General features: G+C 36.0%; 1 protein-coding gene across 1 annotated transcript in view; it reads right to left on the reverse strand.

Annotated features, from left to right (window-relative positions):
• The window catches only part of LOC110100712, a 50253-nt gene that overhangs the window by 18186 nt on the left and 8551 nt on the right, over window positions 1-23516 (reverse strand). The window contains exons 11-15 of the mRNA XM_020828347.2: window positions 20548-20906; window positions 19464-19794; window positions 15875-16068; window positions 15401-15619; window positions 7878-8064 (exon numbers count right to left, since the gene is read on the reverse strand). Coding sequence (XP_020684006.1) covers window positions 7878-8064; window positions 15401-15619; window positions 15875-16068; window positions 19464-19794; window positions 20548-20906 — 1290 coding nt within the window. The remainder of the gene's footprint in view (window positions 1-7877; window positions 8065-15400; window positions 15620-15874; window positions 16069-19463; window positions 19795-20547; window positions 20907-23516) is intronic.

Raw genomic sequence — 23516 nt, forward strand, 5'->3', positions numbered from 1 at the left:
TATAGGGTCGGCTACATGAATCCTTTTTCTCCATTTTTGTCCAGTTAAGAGTCAAATTCTCATGTAAATCCAACAAAGAAAGGTCATTTCTAATATTTTCTAACCAAGTCATTTTAGGTCTACCTCTACCTTATTTAACACGAGTAAAATCTAATACATCTACTTTCCTAACCGGGTCATCGGAAGGCCGCCGTTTTATGTCACCAAACCATCTATGGTGACTCTCTAATATTATCTTCCTCTGGAGCTACTCCAACCTTTTCACGTATATGCTCATTTCGTATCCCTTCCCCAAAGAGATCACTGTGTCCATAAATGAAATTACTGTTTTCCAGTTGACAACATTCAAAATAGAACATTTAGGAAAAAACAAAATCATTCAAAGGTTTCGATTGGTTAAGCATTGAAAGATTAGTTCCACTCAAGAGTAATATTTGTCTCCATACTCTGAGATGCCGCAAGCCAAATGATTCTACTACGCTTCCTCAAACCCAATACTAACAGGCATGCATCTAGGGTTTAGAAAAACTATCTCAAAGGAAACCGACCTCATTTCTTGTGATTGCCTTGTTTACAGATTAAAAAAAGCAAGTTTCAAATGGTTGTCAAGTTGCATGAATTAGACACATCCACCATCCTGTTAAAACTGTGCTACCATAGAGCACCCTATGTTAATATCGGCTTAAACTCACTAACTATAAAGCTCGCTAAAAGACAAGATTAATTTATTTGCATTTCTGTTAAGCTGATGTTGAGAGAATGGAGTTGGAAATCTCAAGAAACCTAGAAGAGAAATAGAGAACTTCAAGAACCTGAAATTGGAACATCAATGAATAGCTTGGGGACTGATTCTCAAATCCTGGATACTATCAGTGATGGAGAATCAATGCTGGCCAGCACTCAGCCGGACAACCAAATCTCCCTGAGCTGGAATTGACCGCAATAGACACCCTCGACTGCAACCGGCCGAGTTGTCACACACCCACAAAAAAACCTTTGAACCCTCCTGCAGTTGCTGGATCCCTGATGCCATTAAGGAAAGACCCAGCAGCTGTTGCCCGAGAACTCCTGCCCTTGGCTCCTGCTAGTCACCTAGAAGCGGGTATGCAGCTGTTGTCAACCTACCAACAACCACCAGGAGAGCCCTCCAAAGTTTTCCATGGTCGCTTGTAGCAGAATCTAAGAAGACCCCACTACGACATCTTTACCAACCTCTGTTAGAATCAGTGAACCCTCACTTCAAACTTAGAAATCTGAAATCTTATTCCACAATGAGCACTACAAAAGGTAAATGGCTTTAAATAGACCCTAAGTCCCCTCCAAAAAAAAAATTTATACGTTATATATATATATATATATATAAAACAAATTAGTACGCTATGAAAGGCTTGCAAAATTGGTTTCATAAGAAACCGTAGTCAAATCATTCTATCCCATCGTGTTTAAAAAAATGCTTACAAGTCTTTGTATGCCTACATAAAATTTGTAATATTTCCTAGTACAATGGAACAAAGCGTCACAAATACTTAAATTTGAATTTCCCCACCATGCTAACAAAAGTACATGAAGAGCTTACGCACCGCATCACAAGCGTCACCAACATTTTTCCCCTTTCAAACTTATATTGACCCTCATGAGTCCTAAAGCTGACTTGTGCATATCCCCTTCATTTCGATTTTGTAGTACCCCGACTTTATGTCAATATTCGAGAAGATGACTGCCCCAAATAGTTCATCCAGTAGCTGATCAATCATGGGGATAGGAAAATTGTCTAGCACAATTTCTTTATTCAGGGCCATATAGTCCACACAAAACCTCTAATTGTCGTCCTTTTTTCACCAGTAAAATTGGGTTGGAAAAGGGGCTCACACTAGGTCTGATAATCTCTTCCTCCAACATATCTCTAATGAGCCTCTCTATCTCATCTTTCTAAATCTTCGGATACCATTATGGCCAGACACTAGTAGGAGAAACTCCCTCTTTCAAGGTAATGACGTGCTTGTGCTCCCTGCGTTGCAGTAATCCACTAGGCTGCTGAAAAACCTCTAGAAATTGCTGTTGAAGCTGATGTACACACTCAGGAACCTTGACTGACTCCGAATCTCGAACCTCCTCTAGGCTCTGCAGCTCTACCAAGTATCCCAACCCTGCTCCTTGTATCACCTTGACCATGGTTTTGAGTGAAACCATGGTTCTGCACAGACAGGCATCTCCTCGCAACATCACCATTTTCTCTTCCACATGAATTTCTATATTCAAAGATTTTCACTCCACATTCGTCTCCCCAATCGTCTGTAACCACTTAATCCCTAGGATCACATCAGTGCTCCCCAAATCCAAGGGAAGAAAATCTTTCACTATTTGTAGCCTTGGAGTGTCGGCATCGATCCCCCTGCAAATCCCCCTACTCCATCCCCTGTCCCCATCATGACTCTAAAGCTCCCTGTATCCACCAATTTCAATTCCAACTGAGTCACGGCCTGATTTGAGATGAAGTTTTGAGTAGCCCCGTTATCCACCAAGACTACCACTGACCGCTCCCTGATTTGTCCCCTCACCTTCATGGTGTGATTTGGAGTAAATCCAACCACTGAGTTAAGAGACACTTTCGCCACATGAAGGTGTAGGTGGTCTCCTCCCACTTCTGCTTCCTCCACCAACTCCTCGTTATCGGTCTCCTCATCACAAACTGTAAGTATGTGGAGTGTGCGGTCCTTGCACTGATAGCCTGGTGTATACTTCTCATCACATCAGAAGCATAAACCTTTTGCTCTCATGTTCTGCACCTCTGTCTCTGTGAGGCGCTTGAAGTTTGCCCCGAGGCAAACTCTCCCCCTCTTCTCCCTCTGTGCCCTCTTGTTCAAATGACACCATCTGGGTCCTCGGTGTTAGTGAAGTCGAGGCACTCCTGTAAAAGCCTCCTATGACTCTGCTTCTACTGGTCATCTCCATCTTTCTCCAATCTTCCACCATCTGAGTTAAGCTCCATCGTCTCCCTCAACCCCTCAGCCTCAATAATCAGAGGTCTTCCTAAATGCCAGGCTTTAGGACCTTCATGAAATTTTCCTCTAGCACCGCCTCCGAAACCCCCCTCAACCGCCCTGACAACAACTTAAATCTCTCCCTATACTCCATGATGGTCCCCTCCTGAGTCAAGGCAAAGAATTGCTTGTGCAGGACTCCTTCCCTTATGGCTAGGAAATGCTCCAATAAGCAATCCTTGAACTACTCCCAAGAGCGGATAGAATATTTCGCCTTTCTCCATGGAACCAAGCTAGGGCTTTCTCCTCTTGACATAGCCCTGCGGCCATAAGCTTCTCCTCCTCATTCAACCCATTCATCGCGAAATGCATCTCCACTTGGTACACCCACCCATGGGCATTCTCCCCTTCAAATATTAGCATCTTCAACTTCCTCACCCTAGCATCTTTGCTCCAACATCCTCTCCCTCCAAGGTTCTCCCAATGTATCGAGGGTAGGAATCACACATTTCTTTCATCCTTCTTACATGACCCGATCTCCATACCTCAACTCAACCCCCTCCATCTCTGGTCGCCCAACCCTTGCCTAAAATACCTCACATATTGGTCCACTGCCCCACTACCGACAACATCAACAACATCAAGCCTTTGTCCCATTAAGTGGTGTCGGCTACATGAATCCTTTTTTGTCATTGTGTCCGGTTAAAGTCAAATTCGCATTTAAATCTAATAAAGAAAGATCATTTCTAATATTTTCTAACCAAGTCTTTTTAGGTATACCTCTACCTTTCTTAACATAAGTCAAATCTAATACATCAACTTTCCTTACCGGGTCATCAGAAGGAAGGCCTCCATTTAATGTGACCAAACCATCTAAGGCAACTCTCTCTAATCTTATCTTCCACTAGAGCTACTCCAACATTCATGTATATGCTCATTTCGTATATTATCTCTAAGCGTAAAGCCACTCATCCACCTAAGCATCCTCATCTCTGCAACACTTAACTTAGTATTATGCTTCTATTTTAATGGCCAACATTTGACACCATAAAGCATTGTAGGTCTCACCATCATCTTATAGAATTTTTCCTTAAGTTTGAGGGGGACTTTTCTATCGCACAACAAGCCTGATGCATTCCTCCACTTCAACCATCCAACTTGAATTTTGCTGATAATATCCCCATCTATTTCACTATCACTTTGAACAATAGATCCAAGATATCTAAAATGTGTACTCTTATTAATGACTTCATCGTCCAAAGTAACAATCCCCTCATTATGTCTATTGTTACTAAAATTACACTCCATATATTTAGTTTTAGATCTACTCAAGTGAAAACCTTTAGACTACAATATAATTTTTTCTCCTTTTTTTTCTTTTTTTATATGCATAGAGAGAAAAAGAGAGGCAGAATATGATTTAGTTCCACTGCCAAGTTACTCATCATTAGCATTCCTTGGCATCGTGAATGAACCACCTAATTGCCCAATCATGCAAACATTTGCACCAACTTGCAAGCCTTCCATGAATTCCTTTCTCCCAGACATTGCAATGGTACTCATGTTATTTACCAAATCAACTTTAGCCATCCCAATGCCACTATCAATGATGAAAATCATCATGCTTGAGTTGCCTGGCACAAGTCAAATGAAAAGCTCTGACTGTACAACAAGCTTACTCTAATTTGTTAAACTCCAGAAGACAATGATTTTTTTTAAAGTATATCTTTGACATTCCTCCGTGTCGCTAGCTATATAACGTCGATGAGAAAGGATATTGAATAGGGATCTAATCTTGTTCTGATGCAGAACTATATAAGGATGCAGTGATGATGTTTAGAATTTGCACAACTTTGATTAGAACAATAATGAAAAAACCATTAGCATTTAAAACCACGAGTTAAAACAAGAAAGGGGTCACACCCGCTTAGGCTAAATCACATAACCAAAGATTTGAAAATTCCAAAATAACTCAGTAAACAACGTTATGCCAGAATAGTAATTTCAATAAGAATCCCTATTCTAACAATGAAAATTAGTAAACATAGAAATACACTCAAACCCTACGTTTGCTAGGCTTTAGCAGAAGTCGATCAAGGCATCCTTCGTGACTGCATTCACTTACAAGAGAGATTAGGCTTAAGAAAGACACGAGGGAAAGGGGTTAGGAAAAACCTTCGTCAAGGATCGGCGGCGATCCTCCACTCGACGCCTTCAAGCTGTTCTTCAACTGCTTCCACCAAGGCGTCCAGAATGCGCTCGATGTAATCCTCAACGGTGTGGTCGATCCTCGAATTAACATCGAAGAAAGTCGACCATAGAATATCTACGAAGCCGTCCTCGTCGTAGATTAGACCGTATTCAGTTTCCGGATTGGCCATTCATAGGTGTTAATGGATGAAGTTTTCCACGACGGCTAGTGCTCTTGAAGATTATTGAAGAAGAAGAGGCAAGAAGTTCTCTTCAACTTGTCACGAAGAACAATCCAAATTTCCTCCCAAAATCTGAGAAAATTTCAGATTTTACTATTTAGAAAATAGAGAAATTGGAGGAAGAGTCAATGCAAAGAGTTCAAGTGGAGAATTAGTGAGGGAGAGGGAATTTGAGAGAGAGAGAGGGGGGAGGGTCGGGTATGGAGAGAGAGGAGGGGCGGCGGCAAGGAAGAAGGGGAGAGAGGTTTGAAATCTATTTCCAAAAGTAAGAATATTACTTTGGAAACAAATTAATCAAAGAGGGATTAGGGAAATTTCGGTCAAGAGGGAATTAAGGGATTTAAAATTATTTCCTAAGTGAGGGATGGGTTTTAGGAAATAATTAAAAGAGTTTTAATGGGATAGGGAGAGAGGGGCCGGCGGCATCCAAGGTGGGAAGGGAGGAGATTTGGGAGAATTAATGAAGCTTCCTAATTTAAATTCATGAGATAGGAAAGATGTGATCAAATCCTCTCTCGTTTAAAATTCAAATGGAAGCTCATTAAAGAACTTTCCAAAAATAGATTTAGTAAATTAGGAAGGATTTTGAATTTCAAATCAATTGAATTTGAATTTCAAATCCATCTAAATTTGACATGATCTAAATTAGGAAATGGGGCATGACATGATCTAAATTAGGAAATGGGGCATGACGGGGGGGAGGGGTTGGATGGGGAAGCCGGCGGGTGATGGGGGGTAGGCCGTGAGTTGAATGGGGGGAATCGGGTAGGGTGAAACCGGAGGCTAAGTGAAAGAGGAGGAAGAGAGAAAACGCAGGGGATGGAACCACGAACCCGACTTATCTAGGTTGGTGGGTATTGCGCAAATCTCCCTCTCCTAGGGATTCCACTCCAACTCTCAAACTCTCATGAGAACTCTAACAGGAAAACGAAATTCTGAAATAATCATTCATTGCTTAAAAAAATAAAACAAGGGTCTATAAATAGCCTAGTACATGAGACTCAAGAAATAAAAGATGAAAATACCCTCGGGGCTTACGAACGACACCCCTTTACTAAAAGGGTACAACGGGAAATAAAATAACATAAAATAAAACAAATACACGGACACATGACTAAAACAATACAATCATAAATCAAAAGTACAATGACTCGATCGTGGTCGTAGATCGGCGGCCACGACTCTGATAAACCTTCCACGATCTGATGTCCCCATCATATTCAGCTTTGATTTGGCTACAAACAATTCTCGAAGAACATTAATAAACCAAGTACGTCTGACCAGATAAGCTCTAAATCTCAACTGAATTAAAACTGCAGCATCTTGAGGAGATAATTCCTTCCTCTAATCCTTACAGTTAACAAAAGTTTTCCTTGCAAAGGACTTCCTGATAATTCTTATCTATGCACAAAGAGAAGGGATGGATGTTAGGCACCGCAACAGCATACAAAGAGGGAATATACATACATATCACGCATGGATGCATACACTCATATACACGTACATACATACATACAATGAAATGGAATTAAAAAGTGTTTTAATAGTAGTCTCGCGCAAAATTCTCATCAACCGAACATGTCAAAAGTTTGTCCCCATCTCAGTACGGGCAATTTTTGTATTCCGCCTTCATACAGCATATAGGCTCATATGGGCCAACTTTACAAGTGATTTCAAATTTTCAGATGTGTGAGTGCAATCTATTTCCCGATCGGGAGAGGGAGACATTTGAGTGGCATCAATTGCAATCGAGACGTATCAAACACAGCTTGCATGACATCGCGTCCATTCGACGCTTTGCTCCAAATTAATCGCAAAAGGTGCTTCTTTGGCAATTTAAATGCTCCTCACACATCAATCATGCTTGATTTGCGAAGTGAGCGCCAGTTTGATGATTTCAAATGTAAACAAAGGTCTTTCAAATCAAATTAAAAAACTTTGCGTCTGCAGTCCGTCATTTTAGTCAAATTGAATTGTGGATATCCTTCCTTGGTAATTTCCAAGCTCCAGATGCATCGGTGCAATCTGTTTCGCAAGCAAGCTATGTTTAAGCAACTTCAATTGTGATTGAGGCGCTCCAAAACCGATTTGCACAACATCTATTAGTCCTTTGTCCCTGTCGTGTTCGCTTGAATTTGTCGCAAAATACATATAGTGGTCAACATTGACCATCAATTCAAAACCAAGATTTAGTTTTTAGTAACCATACATAAACAAATAGACTTGTTTTCTTGGCAGTATTCAACAAGAAAATAACCTCTCAAATATACCATAAACCACATCAACATAAGAATTAAACCAACAACCAAAAAAATGCAAACTAGAACAAGGCCATTCAATGAGATTTTTAGGATTCAATTAAATCAAAATAATAGAAAAAATACATGATACATGGTGGAAGAATAATGTAAAATCAACATTTAAAAAGAGTAATATTGTTACTCATATACCTGGCAAAGATTACCTGAAGCATTGGAGGCCTCAATGAAACCCTTTCATTAATAGCAACTTCTGAGCTTTCAACTGTTATGAGTGCCAACTCACCATGCTCACCCAATGCTCTACTTTGGGCTTCTTTGGCTTTCATTTCTTCTTTTCTCCTTCTAGTTTCAAGATCAATTGGTGCGATGCCAGCATCAACAAACACGCACCTGAAACATATTTGAACACAGACTTGGGACACATATACAGAGGTAAAATCTAAGAAGGCACGCTCAGGAAATTTACATAAGTTGTAAAACACAAAAAGAAAAATAAAAATATGCATTTTAAGCAGGCACAAAAAGTTATGCACATTTGGTAAACCGCAAATGATTAACTAAATAAATTAACATTATAACCTCTTCCATTTAGTTTGTGAACATTTCTACTTATGTTTCCCTAGCTCAAACAATACAGCTAAATAAGCAATCTAAAACAAACAAGTTAGAAAATAGTCTACTAATCATCATACATTTACGATAATTGCAAAAGCAACATCTCATATATATGTCGAACCACCTATTAGACTTGTTTGGGTCGCCTTTCCACAACTTTGATTATATTTTTTTAATCAATCTACCCAAAAATATTAAAGTTTTATTTTTGGAAAACCATTGCAAATGGACACTACCATTTCTCATCTCTTGAGGCCTTTTGTAGCCAAAGTTTTGGTAAGAATGATGTTATAGCCACTACGGTGTATCGATACTTCACATTGAGGGGATATACAATATCTAACATGTAACGGATACTGACAAACACGAAATACGTCAGACAAAGCTATCACATATCTGATTAAAAAATAATAATAAATGAACTCATATGTCCCGAAAACTTATCTAAAATTTTATTAAAAACTCACTTTTTCTACTTTCATTTCCCTCAAGCACTTCTCTCGCAAATTTTTTGCCCAACATTTTCCTTTCTCCCATGTTTGGCTAGGGATCAGGTCGACATTGCTAGATCTACGAATCCAACTACCGGCTTCCAAAGCTCGACTCTCACATGCTCGTCTCCCAACTTCGCATCCACTCTAGATGCCAAAGCTCAATTCCAAAGTCTGATGGCTTACGTTCTTTCCCTCTTGATGCCAAAACCAACCACAAAGCCTAACACATCCTCTTCTATCGCTACTAAACCACAACGACTCCAAATAAAGACTATATAATCAAAGGGAATGGGGATGAATCCTTCAAATAAATAGATTTAACTATAACTTTATAAGTTTATTATAGATCGACACATCATTTATAAAAGAAATATCAAATAATATACGGTTGCAATTTTTATGCTAAGATTTTGTATGTCATTTGCTTAAGTTGTACTGTTTAATATTTTGTGAATTGTGTGTTGTGCAATAAAAAATAATTATCACTTATATAACTCCAGAAATTTAATCTGCCTAATTCGTTTAATTTGTACGTAATTATTTTAATTAAAAATATAAATTATAATGATTTGTCCAGTGCATGTTAATATACTATATTTTCAATAATATAAGTGTCATTTATTTGTGTTCTATCATTTTTGTCCTCGTATTCATGTTCGTGCATGCAAAATTTGATTCTCCCATTTTAAAAAATCCTCATCTCCCTTGTATTAGTAAAGATACAGACATTCATTATGTTCCAAAAACTAATGATTTTTATGTGGGAATTATGAGTGATGATGTGGACTTAATCTAAAAAATGTATCGGCATTAGATAGTTTTCACCAAGTTTCAAGCAAGGTAGTCCCATAATCTCATATCATTATCTTATTATAAAATTGTGCTTCAAAAAAATATAATAAAATTTATCGACAATAGATAATTTTCTTGTAATATGGCAATTTTTGGCAATTTCTCTATTTATGATCATATCATTATCTTATTATAAATTGTGCTTAAAAAAATATATAATAAAATTAAAGAGATGGTGTCCACATAGACAAATGCCTAGCACAAGAACACCAAGGGTCACTATATTACATTAAAAAATATAAAAATACCTAAAGCTCAAGTAAACGGAGATCCAAGGCTCCTTGCATGTTAAGCGTAACTAATACTATGATTTTTTTTTCTTAAAGATTGAAATTCATCTCACATATTTTACTTAAGATTAAATGAACAAAAAACTAGTTACTAATTTAAAATCATGTTAGAAACTAGATAATTTGTCCAAGCAACATCTAGAAGGTTTTGAAACCATTTCTTTAATATGGTTACTAGTTACTGTGAATCCCTGCCCTCAGCTATTATTAGCTGAAAACTGAAATCAGCAAGGAAAGAAAAGAAGAAAAAACTGAAAATCAGGTAAGAGTAGTTGAAATTAACAAGACTTTTATTTGTAGATGTTGTTGTGATATTTATCAGCTGTTGTGCTGTTGTTGTTAGGTAGAAAAGCAAGGAAAAGATGTAGGGAGAAGTTTCAGAAAGGAAAGGGAATTTGAATGGAACGAATAAGAGTACAATTGAGGTAATTGTAAAATATTCATATTGTTTATTTTATTTATTTATAAGCATGTGTAAATGAAGAAAATTATGTTTTAGGCAGTGTATAAAAGGAGAAGAAAATAGATCCTAGAAGAACGAATTCCAAGTCAGTTGAGATACCCAAACAATGCATAGAAAATAGTAGAAATTTATATATTTGTAAATTCATAACTGTCTTATGATAGCATTTTAATTTCAATTTATTCATGCAATTTGTGACTACAAATCTACAATAGCATAGTTTCTGATTGTTAAAATTAACTGGCATTGGAATCTGGATCCAACTTTGAATTAAAAAATTAAAAGTACGAAAAAGCTTATAGTCATCATATGACTTGTTTAAATGTGTTGAATAGCTAGCAATATGGAAAATAATGCTATGCATTTCTTATGATCAGTATGAGTTTCAATATGTTCTAAATTAATTGTTAAAAATATTATTACTATTTATTATACATTACTTGTGTATTTCATTGAGCCTAACTCATTAATAGTGATTGTACTGAAGAAAAGGGGAAGAAGCCAATAGGGTATTAGACAAAAAGGGGTGACTATTTTTTTTGGTGTACATATATTTTGGGTGTACATAGAGATTGATGCATGCATATTTCAATTTATTTTCATTTTCTATTGTAATTTGAATATAATAGTTTTTTTTTATGTTATCCTATGATGGAAAACATCCAATGATCATGAGTAAGTTGTGCTTGGGCTTGGCAAGCTTTGGGTGTGCTGGCTACTTGGGTTATTTGGTCTTTGGGCTGCTGATTGCTTCTCAGGTTGGGCCTTGGCTGCTCGGGTTTGGGCTGTGTTCTTTGGGAGCTACTTAGTTCTAACTCATAAATGCTTGAGCTGATGTTTAGCTCATTAATATGAAAAGATATTCCTCTTGTTAGCTCATTAAGTGGAGAGGAATTTTGTCTTTTCCTTTCTCTGTGTCTCTTCGATTTTTCCCCCTCCTGGTTCTCCTTCCCGTGGCCTGTTCCGGTCCCCCTGGTTACTGGTTCCGCTCCCTTGTGCTGCTCCTTCGGTTCCTCCCCTGGCTGCTTGTCCCGTGGCTGCTTTTCCCAATTTTATGTGTGGTCTTTTCGGGTGTTGTTCTGAAATAATTTCTGTCCTTCTATTTCCCCTTACCTACAAAGTCTCTACAAAACCTAAGGGTTTCTTCTTCCTTGGAAAAGCTTGAGAGCTTGTTCCATTTCTCTCTTCCTCCTTTCTATTTTGTCTTGAGCTTCTAACCTCTTCTTCTCCCCGCAAGTTCCACTCCACTTGTATCCTTCTTCTTGAGCTATTGGAGGTGTTTGTTGGCTGATTTGGTGACATTTGCCGGAGGAGTTTCGTTGGACGTTGGACGTTGGACGTTGGACGTTGGACCTTGTAGCTGTGGTGGACCCTTGGTTTACAAGCCCTTAAGCTCTTATTTTACTTTGCCTACTTTTTTCGTTACATGTGAGGAATCCGCTTGCCAGTTGTTCTGAGGGTAGTTTTTTTATTTTAATTTTGTTTCGTTTATTTGACTTTAGTTTGTTTTGGTGTTTGTTTGGATGTATGCATTCTAATTTGAATTGAGTAATGTCTAATTGTCTACTAACCCCGGTGTTCTCTTATTTTGGCTCTTTCTTTCTAGTTTGACTGCATCAAGTTTGGTATCAGAGCAAGTTAGCAAATCCTAGGTTGGTGTGAGTCTCTTTCTTGAGAAATAAAATGACTAATAATCAAGGGGAATGGCAACAAATGCTGCAACAGTTAGCAGATTTGCAAAATCAAATAAACAACATGGCTAATACTCTTGCAAATTTAAATGTTAACAATCCTAATATTCAAACTTCTAAAAGTGAAGGGAAGTCCCTAGGAACCAAAATAGGCGACAAAGAAATTGAGATTATGGGATTAAAATTGATGTTCATAACTTTGAAGGAAAATTACAACCTGACCAATTCATTGAATGGGTAGAAAAAATGGATCGGTTTTTTGAATGGAAAGAAATACCGGATAACATGAAGGTTAAATTTGCAAGCTTAAAACTCACTGGTCATCCACTCACATGGTGGAAGAACCTTCAAAACAATAGATTAAGGTGAGGGAAAGAAAAAATACAAAACTGGAAAATAATGAAATAAAAAATGAGAGGAAAATTCCTGCCTCCAGACCACGCACGAACTATCTTTCAAGAATTTAATAATCTGTGTCAAGGTAGTCAAACTGTTGAAGAATACACATAAATTTTCTATAAACTCCATTCTCAAAATGACTTAGATGAATCCGAGGAAAGAACTGTCACTAGGTATATCAACGGGTTAAAATGGACAATTCATGATCAACTACATCTGCACCACGTAATTAAACTCGACGAGACTTATCGAATGGCACTGAAAATTGAAAAGCAACATCAACGGGGTCACAACAAAATAACTAAAACACAAGCGAAAACAGACTAGCGGGGTTAAAACTTAATCTTCACAAACTTCTGTAGGAACATCGGGTGTGCGAATTAAATCATTTGAAACTCAAAATATGGATAAAGGTAAAGGAATAATGGGGTCTAAACCTATTGAACAACCAAAACTAATTGGACCATATTATAAATGCGAGTTTTATGATCATCTCTCTGCGACTTAAATAAAAAACAATACTCCAAGAAATAACTACATTGAAAATGACGAAAAAATAGAAGAAGAAGAAAATGAATCTGAACATAAAAACGAAGGCTTTTGGGGTATGTAAGTAAAATTTAAAAAGTTTTAATAAAGCTCTGTATTTCTTTTGATTATATGTGAAGTTTAATTGAGATATATTATATGCTTTATATTGTTAAGTATAAAGTTTGATATGTTAGGAGAGTCTAAATATATTACTTCTTACTCATCTGCTTCTTATAGATGTTATTCATATTTAGATTTTCCTTCTCTGTTATACTCTAGATTGACTATAAATGAGAGGTCAAAATGGGATGTGACACAATACAACAACAACAAGCTTTTATCCCACTATGTGGGGTCGACTACATGAATCATTTTTCTCCATTGTGTTATGTTAAAAGTCAAATTCTCATTTAAATTTAAAAAAGAAATGTCATTTCTAATATTTTCTAACCAAGTCTAGGACATAATACCAATTACAAAAATTAAATTTATATAGATCTAAAGAAAATCATCATAGTTGCATTCACTGAGATATTTGCCAAACACCCCTAGGCTAGACGCAAAGGAGAATACTGCTTGAACCAAGACACATTGGCATCAAAGTATAAGGACTTTTATTTAAACCCAATTTTATACTAAGATAATGATATGAACACATCCAAGACAATTATCAGGAATTACTCAAGTACTAAGAAAAATACAAAAGAGTTAATACATAGAGAATGAAGATGAGGAATAACTATTAAATTGCATAATAGATATTTTGTCCTTGAATAAAAGTAGACATCCTGACTATCTGCTAGATAAATTGGGTTGACATTATGTACTTCAATCAAAGTTGGATTGCGTAATAATAGTTTATTATCTTCATGATTTAATTCATCTTATTAAGAAAGCCTAATAGCCAAACTTTTTCGGTAGCACTATTTGAATATACTTTTAATTTTAGCCACACAAAAAAAAACTAACCAGATTTAAATCAACCTCAAATAAAGTCTCAAGCAGGGGTTTCTTTTTTTTTTTTTCAAGCAGGGGTTTCTTAAATCAACCATATATGCACATTTTAATGAAAAAGGTTAAGGATGAATTCTTTTAAACAAGCAATTACAAAATATCTATTTTATTTGCATTTTTAGATCACTCCAAAAAGGACGAGAATATCCGTGACATGATTACATGTGCAATCCATAATCATCTGAAACATTCAGACCAACCTATCATGTATTTTCAATAAATATCGCATGTTGTGAAAAGCCAAGATGGGCCCTACTAAAAGGTGGCTTGTTTGACACTAAAAGTCTTTTTTCTTGCAGGGTTAATCCAATTTTTTTCTTTTTCTTTTTTTCGAGAAAAAGGCATGCTTTTAATTTTTCTAAATATCAAATACATCTACATGTCGCGCCTCATCAACAGTCGCAAAGCATAAAGACTCGTATGGTATTGAGGCCCATGGTGTTTTTAAATTAAACTGTCAGACCAAGCTTTAAAAGATTTAGATTCCCAAGTTTAAGTGATTCAATTATTTTACAAACTACTTATATATATATATATATATATATATATGCAAGTAGATACATGAGTTTTAGAATAATGATTGTTTGCATATTTGATATTTCATCCATGGGAAACATGCATGTTATACCATGTTGAAGCTCAAGCAAAGCTCAGGCTGCTCAGGTCATGCAAGAGGGCAAAGCGGCAGTGAACATAGGCAGGCACAATTGATGAACTCCAGACAACAGGTTGGCAAAGCGGAGTCAGGCAAGGCAACTTTCACATGATAGGGCTGGAGAGCGTATGATTCTGAGCCGTTATAGGCATGCACAAATGTGCTCAAGTGGCAAGCTAAGCATCATTTGGGAGAAAAAGGAAGGAGATAAGAATGTGTCAAATAATGTTTTTTTTTTTTTCTTTCTTTTTTATCATTGAGAATTCGTATATACTTGTATTGTTTTCAACTAAACTGTCGTTGTCCAGCTCCTATTCATGAGAATTCTAATTCTATTAGACAAGTTTCTATTAGTAACATTTAAATAATACTGCAACATCTTCATATTTCATAACCATTAGTATTTCTCTCAAAATATTTAGGTTAATTTGACATTAACTTATCCTGTGAGTTGAACCATCTTGAATAACAATGAATTGTGCCCAAATTAATTTGAAATAATTTTGAATCAGCTCTAAGAATAATAATTCATCACTTTTAGCTGATTACAAAGTAGATTATTTAGTTACCAACACACCATGGCGCACTCCACATGGACCCCAGCTCGATTAATGAAACAATCCTCCATGACACCAACAATTTTCTCATTTTCTTTACCCTTTATCCACAATTAAATTTCAATGATGACAAAAAAAATTGCATTGAATGAATGGAATACTTACTCAATGGTTGTTGGAGTAGCAACAAACAGCTGCCTGCGATGCCAGACAGCACCAGTGGCAGCTGGAATTGCAACATCTCCAAGATACCTATACTGAGGACGCAAAGAAGATATGACAATGTATTGCTGGTATGCAAAAGCACAATACTCAACTGTTTGATCCCATGCTGACCATTCTGGTTGTGAAAGTAGACCACTCACAGATTGAAAAGTTTCCCAGCTGCATAGTTTAAAGCTAATCAGACATGTTTCAACGTTCAAAGGCTGTAGCAAATGGTGACTGAGGTTTTGTTTGGGACGGCTTTTTTTATGCTTCTTGAAGCAGCTTTTTAGTTAAAAAATTAAAATTTTTATACTAGAACAACAAGAAAGTCGTCCCAAACGAAGCCTGAACGTGAATGCAACCATTTAGACAGGGGTAAATTACAAAATAAAAATAAAAATAATAATGAGCATTGCCTTATTGATTTTGCACCTGTATAACTGGAAATTCTGAGGTGCTGCTTCAGCACCTACCTGCTTCAAATCATCAGTTGTAGCGAAAGAAGAACTGCCAAAGCCCGATAATGGCATCGATTGGGTGGAAATTGCAGCTGCAGCTAAAGGGGTAATTCGTCTTGATGTTCGGTAAGCAACTCCAAGCAGTGCACCACCATGCAATCCAATAACCTTCATGCAGTTCGCAATTGAATTAAGGGATAACCACAAATAATTAAAATTTCATAAGGATTATTTATCATCGACCTAACATAAGCCGTAAATGCTAGATCACAGCGTACATCCTTCATCAAACTCACCAAAGCATAAAATATAGGGCAAAAGGTATGTGCATTTCCCAACAAATTGATGAATACAATTCAGATTAATTATTTCACTAACTACGCCGAACAATATATAGGATGGAAGGAACCCCAAATCCCAAAAGAACATGTAAGAAAATAACTAAAAAGAGGTTATAGACATGAAAGCAACGAAAAAAGGGAAAAAATACAAGAGTGGAAAGTTACAAAATACGAACAAAAAAGAAAATTCAAAATGGAGCACATTTTGCATCCTATGAATTGCAAAAATTAGAACTAAAAAAAAATTGAATACAAAACTCAACTTGCAGGGAACTCTGTAACTTGCCAATGAGCACAAAGAAGACCTCTCATCGGCTTTCAAATCACTCAAAAATCATGAACCATGATTGAACATAAAATAACTAAAAGTGAGACCAACTATTCAAAGGCGAATGAGTGCCATTGTGATGGTCTACTTAAACACTCATGGGGATGAAATGCAAAAAAAAAAAATACAAAACTTTACACATAACAAGATTCCAACTCACATTCTAACCCACCGAATTTACAACATATTCACACAATCAGACATGACATGCACTTCAAATTTTCAAAAAAAAACTTTTGTATGCGCACAAACAATTAAAATTTGGATATTTTCAAATCATGCACACATCAAAACTCAATTTTCAAATTCAAAATTACAACTGCCTTAAGAAGCACGCAACTTCTTTGAGAAGCATGTCTCTATTTCAAAAGCACACAAGTACATGTAAAAGTCGCAAGCACAGTGAAATGCACCCAAGAAAATGCAAATACAATGTGTTGTCACATTAAAAATCGTGCAAGTACATTATGAATCATACAAATGTACTATGTAAATGCATCGAAAGGTGTGCACAACATACAACAACAACAACATCAAGCCTTTGTCCCACTACGTGGGATCGAATGTAACTATAATTAAAATAAAAATTAAAATAAAAAACTTACACGCATGTCTTCCTAAATGTATCCTCAATTTGAGTTCAGAGAACATTGTGCAAACTAAGAATAAGTTAAACTAAAATTCTCGTGCGTTGAATAGTACGCAACTACTTTGCAAAGCTCACAATTATTTTAAAACTTGCAAACTCTTTTTTCAAACTCAAAAGCATCCACGTGGCACACATCCTCTAACCAATAATTTTGCTGCCAAATGGCACCACAAACAAACGGTTATGACCATAGGTCTCCGGTAGGATGGCTTCACCGCAAAATAGCACTATTAAATTACAATCACACCCAGAGATCCAAACTTTCCCAATAGCTTAAAAAAAAGCTTTGAGTAAGTGCATCATATAATGCACTAGATATGGTACAATACCATCTTTCAGCTAAAGAAATTTGAATCCATCTCCTTAGACAAACATCCACCCCAACTTTATAAGATCACCTTCGAGCATGTAACCCATGGCTGCCAACAAGGATCTTTCGGTCGAGTTAAGTGAGCTACCTCTGTTGACCAAGTAAACAAGAATTTATGTTAACCCAGGATGATGAAATCATTGGATATTGATCGAGTTTGTCATCATTTACTCCACCATCTACTTGAAATTTGTGCTGGCAAATTCTTAACCCTAAGTCAAATTGTGTTCTACTATACGCCAAGCATTTAGCTTCCAAAAACTAGCCTTAATCGAAAACTCTCTCTCGTCACTAAAAGACGTAATTAATCATAAGAGTTTGCACCTATGAGAAACTTGAAACAAGATCTTATAGTCCTCACAAACTGAGGACGAATTATTTGAGTAGTATATTATTTGCAATACAATCAGCCTTATGAAAATTTCACATTGAACCACTAAACTCTATTGGAAGAGTCTAACGCAAATTTTTGGAGCACAAGCATGGCTAGAGTTCTGATTGAATTGGATGTTTCTATTCCTCTCGAAAAGGATGTGTGGATTAATTCCTCATCTTGTGGCTATTAGCATAAGGTGGAATTTGAATGCATTCCACTCTATTGTTCTTCTAAATTTTTTGGGCACAACTATCCAAAATGTTTCAAGAATTATTTAAAACTAAAGAAATCAAACATCGGGGTACTAAGGGCACATATAAATAAACAATTTTTACCTCCAAATATGATGATTGCAACTCTTATTCTATTAGGCTTGCGCTCAAAATCAAGATCTTTCAATGAAATCAGAGCTTTTTTTATTTTCTCCTGCTAGCCCTAAGAATATGGTTAACTCATCACCCACAAGCATGAACATCGATCCTATTCTTCATAATATGCTTACCCCTCATCTTCATCCTATTAATGAAAACGATGATCACATTTCAGAGTAGTTTTATGATTTTGATGAGAGTCTTTAGAGAATTGATGCATTAGTGGATATTTTTCAAATCTTGCATGTTAAGCTGGTAGCAATAACAAAATCTATCATCCCCTAGATTCACCAAGCCATAAGCAAGGCATTAAAAATGAGAATATAAGCATTTTTTTCGTTTTCAATGAAGGATTATTCACCCTATGTCTCATGTTATATGTAACTTCGGCTTTTTATTGTTTTTTTTTTTTTTCATGGACCTATTTTGTACTCATTCCATTAATTGGTTATGAAATTATCCTTTTAGAAAATAAAAAACACTCATCTCCTTTCATTTCTATGCAAAAAAAAATCAATGCATCTGATCAATCCACATTAATTCATCATCCACCCATCAAAGTCCCTAGTTCTATGCTTACTAATGAAATAATATTGATAATCTTAAAAGACCCTAGGATCCTTGTGTCATCCCCAGCCCTGCACCTTTTAAGATTCTTACAAAATCTTGAAAGTTATTTCACAATGTTGGTCCAAGCCTGGTTGGGTTACCCCTTCAGCCCTTTAGCAGCACAAGAAGGAAGTGAGTTAGTAAAGCTTGTCAATTGAATTCAAGAAATCAAATCAAAATTTCCATATTAAGAATAGTAAGCAACCATATACAGCATTATTATGTTGCAACAGAAGGAATGAAAAATTGTATGAGGTAAAAAGACCAGTTTCACAAAAAAAAAAAGAGCAGGAAATGAAGTCCTCTGATCAAACATCATGTCAAAATTACAAAACACTTCACACAAACATGCAACAAAAGTGTGAGAATCTAAGATCATATAGCATAGGCATCTAGGACTTACGTAACGATGAGTGATCAAACACTGCTAAAGTACTAAACAAGCATATACTAGTGGCACTTGCAAGAATAAATCAGGATAAGGAAATGCAAATGGAAGGTCAGGAAAACAGCACATACTGGCTCATTGCGACCATCTATGGACCTTGTCAAAACATGAGAAGTACCATCATCCAGTATTATTCGGACTTGAACTGTTGCAGAGGAAGCTGCACTAGCAGCTGCGGCCGCTGCGGCAGCTGCAGCAGCTTGAGCCTCCTTTGCCTTCTTGGACGAGCCTCCCTTAAGTATGACCGGCATTCTTGGAGCCAAAGCAGTTTCCAGTAGAGCATATCTATCACGACAATTATCCCAAGCAAACAGCCTCCCAGTCCCTGAATCAACCACGGACCAATCACTAGCCTTGTAAACTGCAAATGAAGGAATATCAGGCCAAACAATTGAGACATACCTGCAAGAACCAAAAAAAAGAAGATTATTAAGAGATGGATGGCACAATATTAGAAAAGAAAAAAAAACTAGAATAACTAGCTTCATTTTATAAAGATACCTCCAAAGTATGACAAGTAAAACAAATCAGATAGACCAAAGGATGGTCTTTTTGCACAAAAAGTGATGTTAAATAATACTTGAGTCGAGCAGATACAAGAGCAACAAAGTAAAAAATATATTATGTTACCAGAATACTAGAAAAAGATGAAATCACACGAGATGTATAAGTAGATTCATACAGTAGTGATAAAAAAGTATTTAATTTATTTAAAGTACATAATGCATCTAATGCTTTATATGAAACAAGAACTATAGAAAAAAGAAGGAAAAAAAAAAAACTGCACTTCAACCTTCATGCCTAAGGACACATGTCTGGAAAAGAATAGTACGCTCCTGATAAGTTATTTGATATCAGAGTTGTTTTTAAGATTAACTCAGGAAACCTGCATTTTAATAAGACTCTGATTTCCAATTGTTCCACATGTCTGGTAAAGTTTAGATATATCATGAATAGCGTAAGGATACCATTCATAGTCATTAAGAAAAGTGGATGCAAATGAACTTAAACAGTATATTTTGTACAGCATACTATAATGAAGACAGCGAGAGACATAACGATTTACTTTGCAAAATTGGAGAGATTAGAAGTGCATAATAATTAAAGTTATCATATTCTAGAGTAAGCAGATTGGATTCATGGCAAGTGACTAACTTTCCAGAACTGCTTACAGACAGAATTGAGTATGAATCATGAGGTGCAGGTGTGCTGATATGCTTCCTGGTCTGCTTAACAACAAGTGGCTCAGTTGACTCTACCCTAGATCTCCCTGTTTCAGATATGGAGCCTGTACTTCCAAGGGAGGGATTGGCGGTGTTGGAAAGCTGAAAATTAAGTAATTTGAGCTCTCTTTCAACTATATATACTGCAGAGTGTTCTCTACTTCCTGAAGGTGATGGTAGAGGAGCAACAGCTGGAAGAGATCTTGCATCAAGCTCACAAAGAATAACTCCAATATTGGTTCCAGTTGCAACAAGGTGTGGTTGCAATGGATGAGCAACCATGCAATAAACCTGCGAGGCATATAAGTAATATAACTACGTTCAATATGAGATGAAGTCAAAACTAACCAATAAACTTACTAATGTGGATAAAGCTATGCAGCCTGTAAGACATTAATGAAAATTTTAAGTTGTGTTAAGAAAATTTGCACAAGAAAGAAAAATATAGCACAAAGAAATCTACTATCAATCAGCAAAAACCGTGTAAACAAACACCAAATATGAGCAGCTTAGATCATACATGAATACCGGTCAAGGTACAAATGAACCCTAACAAAAAAACTAATTTTTTCAACTTATCAGTATACCAACAAAATTGGTTAGGGGTAAATGCGTGTCCCATGTGCTATAATTCATGTTGATCTTCTCAAGAATATTATTAGTTGTGTCAACGAATCATCTCATTTCCTTTAAACCATTCAGAGAGTGGCCAAGTCCAAATATAATCCATGGGAATGTTATATCAGGATATATTTGAAAAACAAGAATCTATGAATTTATATTATACTTGAGATATCACCAAAAGTCATCCAGCTATGTTTGCACCTCCTCTAATTCTTTATTTAATATTGAACCAACCTTAATTTGATTTAATTTACATGAATAAGTCATGCTAGTTTTTCTGCATCCAAAGATAACTCCAATTAAAACAAACTGCTACATAATTACGATGTTACTGTCACACCAATCGTTTTAGGCATAGGAAAGAAGCTAGACTAAACTTACAGCTCCACAAAACGGATGAACTTTTCCCAAAGTGTTATAAGAATAAATACTCACTATTATGTCTATTCTCTTCCTGCAAATGGGCTTACACATTACACTGAGCAGAGCTCCTAAGCTATATATGCATGATGTTGTCATTGAAAGAAGCACTACTAACCCCATGATTTTTTCAAACTATAATCAAAAGGATGATGACGTGTGACTATGGGATAAATAAGTGGAAATAGAACTAAATTGCTTAAAAGGAATAATTTACTTATGTAAGTACATTTGACTTGAGTTAAGAGTTTAACCTTTTATCAAGAATAATCTTGTGATTTATAGATTTAACAAGGTATAAGATTATTTTGTTTATACTCTAATAATTATTATTAAGGAAATGACTTGATATGGGTTTCACAAATATTGGGGTTGATGACTTAGGCTTGAGGATTTATCCATTCTAGATGGAAATTCTAAGGTAATGCCAAGGCATAGGCTAAGAATCCAAGCTACTATAAGGCAGGTAATCTCCGATATATAAGTAGGAGTAACATTTCCTTCCTCTAGACTAATTGTATGTATATTGCACTTGGTTATTCAAGGGCGTTTAAGTTCTTTAAGTAAAGTTATGATATGATTTGTCATGAATGTTTAATGTTCTTCACATTATTGTGAATTATACTTTAATGTTGCAATGCCTTGAAATTTTATAAAATTTCATGATCTTTTTATAATTCACGCCATTGCTATACTTGTGAAATCAAATTCATTTTATCTATATGATTCCAATGCCATGTCATCGTTATACTTATGAAATTAAAATCACTTTCTAATTCATATTTATAATTCCAATGTAATGTCACGGCTATACTTAGAAAATCAAATTCTTTCTAAACTTCATGTCTATGAATTCAAATACTCTGTACTGCTCTAACTGTCAAACATAACTCCTCGATATGGAATAAAAAAACTTCATATGTATATATATATATATATATATATATATATTTGCACATATTGATAGATAAAGTTCCCTTATAATATTGGTTGGAGGCATTAGTGCAACCGTGCATTTATCACCCTAAACATTTCTGTCAAAGATAATAGTAGACTAAAAGTTGTGTCCCACTGTGCCAATGGCAACTGTATTCGTGTAATGATACTAAAATCATTAAGAAAAGTAATGATGAATTAAGAGTATCAATAAATTAATAGATGTAAGCAAAGCCAACCCCTTTTTTTTTATTTGGGCTGCTTGGGTTGGATTTGTTAGGGCCGGTTGTGCTCCTGTCTTTGGTTTGGCTATTGGGTTGGATTTTTTCTCCCCTTTTGGTTGGTTGTTTTCGGCGGCTGTTTGGTGTCTTTTGGGCTTCCTTTTTTCCTCTATTTATAGGAGAGTTTTGGGATGTTTAAGGGAGTTTTGGAGATGATTTTTTGAAAGAAAACCTGAGGGATTTTTTTACTAGCTTGCGAGCTAGTCTCCTTCCCCTTCTCCTCTAAAGCTTCGTCTCAGTCTTCTTATTTAATTTTTATAACCATGGTTTCCGCCTCATTTGTATCTTTCTTCTCTTAAAATGCTTGTGTTAAATTGTAAGTTGCAAGGTAGTTGCACCTTGTCTTGTCTTAATGAAATTTGAGATGGCTTCTAAGAAATGTTAGAAACTTTGTTCTGTCCTATTAGGTGGTGTTTTATTATGCTATATTGTGGTGTTGTTTTTGTCATTTCGAAAGGGAGACATACATCTTTGTTTGCAACCTTAGCTTCCTATAAAATTTGGTTGCATCATTAATTAATCATGATTAATTAATTTATTGGTAGAGCAGAATACTAATACAACACCTCATATCATTCAACAGCACAGACTGTCATTTTCAAGATTCTCTATGGAAGAGATCTACCTCATTTGATCCACT

Source organism: Dendrobium catenatum, unplaced genomic scaffold (genome assembly GCF_001605985.2).
Source record: "Dendrobium catenatum unplaced genomic scaffold, ASM160598v2 fragScaff_scaffold_338, whole genome shotgun sequence".
Taxonomy (NCBI): Eukaryota; Viridiplantae; Streptophyta; class Magnoliopsida; order Asparagales; family Orchidaceae; genus Dendrobium; species Dendrobium catenatum.